The following is a 5,204-nucleotide window of genomic DNA, read 5'->3' on the forward strand; positions in this document are numbered from 1 at the left end:
TTCATGTCCAGTTTTTCCACACCATGCCCCCCATCTAGACTCTAGCACCCCATATGTCTTTATATAATGTATCATGTGCTTAAAAAAACTAAACCTTAAGTAGTAACAATAGTATCTTACAATCAACGAGCAATTCAATTCGATTGGTCAAGTCATATTGAATGGCCAAAGTCAAAGTAAGAATTCTAAGTCATAGCCAAAGTTAGTAAATTAAATTAAGACCTAGATAATTTATATTAAAGATAAACCTAATTTTTTTATTGATTTAGTGAAATATTTAAATATAATGTTTACATGAATTTCAAGCATGAAAAAGTGTATTACAAATTAATGAAAAACTTGGGGGAAAAAGTTATTATTTTCAAGAGTTCCACTACGCATGGTCTCCCTCTTAGCTCTGGTTGGTCATTCTAGCATGTCTTGTCTCCACATGGTTGTAGCATGACAGCACAGTGGTCATCACTTTGGTATCATCTTATGTCCAGATATTCCTTATGTATTATTCTAGCATCCAACATGCATAAAAATTCATCATGATGAAAATAGTAAAAATGGAACATTAAATTCTGACGTAAAAGTTTCTGCCTCTACCCTCATCCACTTCAGCTTTGTCCGCCTTCGACTCCACATCATCTTCAGAAGCCCAACATTTCATGGTCACGAAACCATTTTTTTTCATTCTCCATGTTTCGAACTGAATTTTGGGTATGTTGAGCTTGTATAATTGAGGAACATTTGGATTTTTGGCAGCTGTTTGGTGAATTGAGGAATGTTTGTAATTAGGCAGCTGTTCTGAGCTATGATGCATTTGCTAAATAATGTCAAATTTGATGACACAACACAATACAATATAAATATAATATGTGGTGCTTTTTAGATTCACTCTGACCCCCTGAACCAAAACCAGACCAAAATGTTAATACTGTCTCAATCTTAAAGTGTACCATAATTATTTGAGATTACTAGTATTCTCTTTTGCTTTAAATCCCAGTGCACAATAGGGTCTATTATTTTCAGTCTATATATTACAGATTCATAGACACATAGACAATTAGTTCAGATATGGCAGATGTTATTAACGCTTTCATTGATGATTGAACCTGTTGGCCAAGTTTAAAGAATCATCTGCAATTAAGAGCCAATGACATCAAAAAGATGAAATCCTAATGGTTAGACAAGGATTCAGCATTCAAATCTCCATATAATAAAACCCCTAATGTGTGTGATACTGAAGAGGGAAGAAACTCACAACTCTCTCTTTTCTTCAACCATACCCCTTTATTTTTATCAATACAACCATCATGTCAAGAACAACACATGTCGCCATCTGTTAGGTCCCTTACTAGGTGGCATTACCTGCCTAGAGGTCTGCGTGCATATTGAGAGGGCGTGTTCATGTTGGACTCACGATCTGTAATGACTGAGTTCTATTTAGTGCTACAACGCACTAAGGGCGATGACGTTGGACCTGATCTTTCAGGCCATTGCCCCCATAGTGTTGATACGCTGTGGATGGTGAGCGTGCCCCTTCGCGTTTAGGCGCGGCGGATCAGGTGAGGTCCACGCGGGTTGACAAGAGTGCGCGCGCGTGCTACATACCAAGTGCTGCGCGCCAGCGCCAAGCATAGCGCAGGGGCAACAACGCCTTGTGCAGGCGTCAAGCGCCAGGCGCGCGCCAACACCTCGCACAGGTGCCAAGTACCGCGCGGGAGCGCCAAGTACCACGCGGGAGCGCCAAGCACCGCGCGTGGGTGCGGGATGCGCAGGCCAAGCAGTAGTGCCGCGTGGCAGCACGCGGAGTTGTGCGGGTAGCCGTGCACCGGTCTCGCTGTCCTTGCACTCATCGCGTGTGTGGGGCGCAGGGCGGGGGGACATCCCGCCACTTGACTAAGGCTATTAGGGCACAGTGAGTGTCGAGACGGCATGTGGCGCCCATCTTGGGGAGCTCAGCACAGCGGCGTTTGAGCAGACCGAACAAAAGGTGTCAGCACGGGTGTTGTGGCGTGTGTGATCGTCTAGAGGCTAGGGTGGCGTGTGCAATCGCCAGGCCCACGGGTGCACGGTACCTGGCCCGGGGGCATGGGTGTAGCGGTGATGCCGGTGAGTGCGCGCGCGGAGCTGCTTGCCTCACGGCGCAATGGCGCCCCTACCAAGGCGTGCGGCACCTCGTCTCGTTACTTCGGTATCAACCCTGGTCTTCCCCCATGTAATGTTCATGACTGCGATGTGACCTTTTGTGATATCAATGCAATGACACTATTCCTCGACGAGCTTGCGTCCCCTCCCATTCCTCTAACCCCTTCTATGCGATCTTAAGTGATTGCAAGAGACTTCCACTGCAAGAGATCAAGGCTGCTCAGTGTTCTGCCCCAAGCACTGAGGGCGGCACCCACCAGTATAGAGCAATTGTCCTAGCTTGGGATTTGACCACGGGACACCATCCAACAGACTAAGACCCAAATTAAGTTCTTCCACTAAAGATGCAGCAACAAATCAAGGTAGAGGTGATTGTTCCATCCCATTTCCTGAATTACTAGTAAAAATACATCCATGGTCCATAGTAAAAGCAGGTTTTAAGACGGAAAACATCAAGCACACCAATACATCTCCCACCATAACATCTCTTTAAAATCTCTCAACATTGGTCAAATTTGACTCTCTCCTCTTTGCCGTTCTACCAGGTCCGAAGACATAGCAGCGCCAGCCCAAGCAGCAGGAAAGGAAATGGGTAAGCCAGCAATAGGGAAGAAGGAGCTTCCACCATTGGCGATCACCCTCCGAAGCTCAATTCCATGGTGGGTCATGGCAGCAGCGGTGTGTTGTGCCGGCGGAACGTCGTTGAAGGCGTAGCGAAGAAGCTCAGCGTTTGCAGCGTCGAGCTCCTTCTGTAACCTCTGAACCTGTCTTTGCAACACAGAGATGGCCCCAACGCAGCCGTAAACTGGATCTTTGATCCTCGCTTCGGCTTCATATGCAAGGGAGTTTACCGCGTCTTCACGTTGCTGGGGCAATAAATCGTTGAGAAGCTTGGTGACGTTACTTGCTCCGAATATTTTATGGACATTAGAGAATTTCTGTGGCTCTTCTGGAGGAAAATAAGGCGCAAAGATGCACCCTGCTATGCATTTTCTCCTCAAGAACTTGCAGGCGGCGCAGGGAGAGTACGAGGTGTTTGATGTCGCCATTGGAATCTACGAAAATGAAGTTTTTTTTAATGGGTCTATTTATCTTCGATCTTTGATGAGCGAATACTGTTTAATTCTTAAATTAAGTTGGTTAATTTGATTAGTTCCGATTTAAGTGAAACGGTGGGGGACCGATCAGAATCAACGCTGTAGAATAAGTGCGAAGAGCAGGTAAAATGAAAATCTTTCAAAATCAACGAACAAAAAGGATCTTTTCTAAAGGAGAATGCTGCGAAAAGCTCGATGGGTTGAGCACAGAACGAGTACACATTTCATGCATTTTTGTTACTATTGAATTCTTAAATGAGGTAGTTAATTAAATGAGTTAAAATGTGAGAAAATACTGGGAAATCAACAAACAAAAATGTTTTTTGTCGCGGCCTCGTGAAAGCGCATGGATAATGCCGAGAAAAGCTTAATAAGGCATGTCTCCGTAAGATTTTTTTCTCGACGAAAATCATAACTGAAGTAAAATGAAAGAGTTACGATACAACAGAAACAGTGGGACAGCCATCGAAATCTGTAATGCAGAACATGTGCAAAGCGCAAGTGAAGTGAAAATACCGGAAAGAAAATAACAGGAACAATTTTCTGTAGGGTTATTTATCAGTTGTTAATCGAATATAAACATCAACCTCTTACGAATGAACGCGCAAGGATCTGAGCACGGTAAGACAAGTACTTCCAGTACTATTATATTCTTAAATGAAACTAGTTAATTTACTGAATTGGTAAGGAAAGGAGAAGCTCGAAGATCACTTCATGTGGTTAACTTACAAACCTCGTAATTAAATATGTAAATATGTATTTATTATCGAGAGTTTTCCGTGATCAGATCATCAGAAACTCCGTTCTGATAATCAAGTAAGACGAAGAGAAGAAACATGAGAAGGTGATGGAATTACCTGAGTCGGGTCTGGAAATTTTCTTTAAACGAAGTTGCGTTCTTTAAACGAAGTTTCCCCGTCGTTCATCGCTTTGTTGAGTTCTTCCAAGATGTTGAGTTGTTACCTTCAATGAAGTTGCCGTCTCCGATGAGTCCTCTTTGTTCTTCTGCCTGGGCCGCTTTTCCTCGTAAAAAAGCAGCATGCCTGAAGAAGGGTAATTTTAAAAGAAAAAGGATTAACCAGATCAATCCTTGAGGAGAAGTTGAACTTTCTGAGAAAAATGGGGAAAAAATCAATTCCTACAAACATTTCTCATTGGTTGATCATTTCTGTCGGTATAGTAGTTAAATGGATAAAAAATAGCTCATAATGAAGAAGAGGCTACCATGAGGGAATAAATAAAGAAAAACAAATTATCAACATAAATGGGATGAATAAATTACTGTTCTATACAGGAGTGTATAAAGTATACTTTATGGGTTATAAAGTATAGTTTTATATCTTTTTTTTTTAAGTTCCGGACTAGTGTTCGAATAAAGACCTGAAGTGAATCTAATTCTAAATTACTCCAAGTTCTCGGCAGGATGTTTAAAAATTTGAGTTTTGCTTACAATCCTCTTAAAATTACAATTATTTAGATCGTTTATATGCATGGTGAAATTTCAGAAAAACGCATTAGAACATAGATACAATCACTGAATCTCTCTAAGTTCACCCTAAAGAACACTGATATTGGTTTGGAGGAGAGATAAATTTTATCAAGTTTGCTCAAGTTTCCAATCAACATGCCCCAGTGAATTACTAAGATTGTAGCGTAGGTGGTCATGGCAACTTCTATAGATGATGAAACAGATGAACAAAAGAGGTTTAAATGCGCCCAAACTTGCGTGTGGGTTTTTAATAAGTGGGGGAGCCAAAGAGAGAGAGACAAGAAGATGAGTGGCTTAAAGGCACAAAAGAAGACCGACTTACAGAAAACACATGACAAATGATGTTGTTGCTTTATCAATTTACTGGCTTGTTCCTCGATGGATGTTTTTCGGTGGCCTGGACTCGAGCAACAGTTGGGTTAACCCGTTTTCACTAGTCAGATGCCAAACTTTTCGATGCAGTCCGTCTTATTTGAGTTAGA

General features: G+C 42.2%; 1 protein-coding gene across 1 annotated transcript; it reads right to left on the reverse strand.

The window, feature by feature from the left end:
- Positions 1-2,499: 2,499 nt before the first annotated feature.
- On the reverse strand, positions 2,500-4,286 carry LOC144703756 (LOB domain-containing protein 25-like). Its single transcript, XM_078576007.1, has 2 exons — positions 4,091-4,286; positions 2,500-3,191 (listed from the first exon to the last, which is right to left on the reverse strand). Exon 2 carries the CDS (start codon positions 3,183-3,185, stop codon positions 2,646-2,648), a length of 540 nt encoding a protein of 179 aa, XP_078432133.1. The 5' UTR covers positions 3,186-3,191; positions 4,091-4,286; the 3' UTR covers positions 2,500-2,645.
- Between the last annotated feature and the right edge of the window lie 918 nt (positions 4,287-5,204).

The sequence above is a fragment of the Wolffia australiana genome, chromosome 5 (genome assembly GCF_029677425.1).
Source record: "Wolffia australiana isolate 7733 chromosome 5, ASM2967742v1".
NCBI classification, from domain to species: domain Eukaryota; kingdom Viridiplantae; phylum Streptophyta; class Magnoliopsida; order Alismatales; family Araceae; genus Wolffia; species Wolffia australiana.

Coding starts and splice junctions, on each gene's coding strand:
- LOC144703756 (XM_078576007.1), bottom strand. CDS start 3,185: ATGGCGACATCAAACACCTCGTACTCTCCCTGCGCCGCCTGCAAGTTC.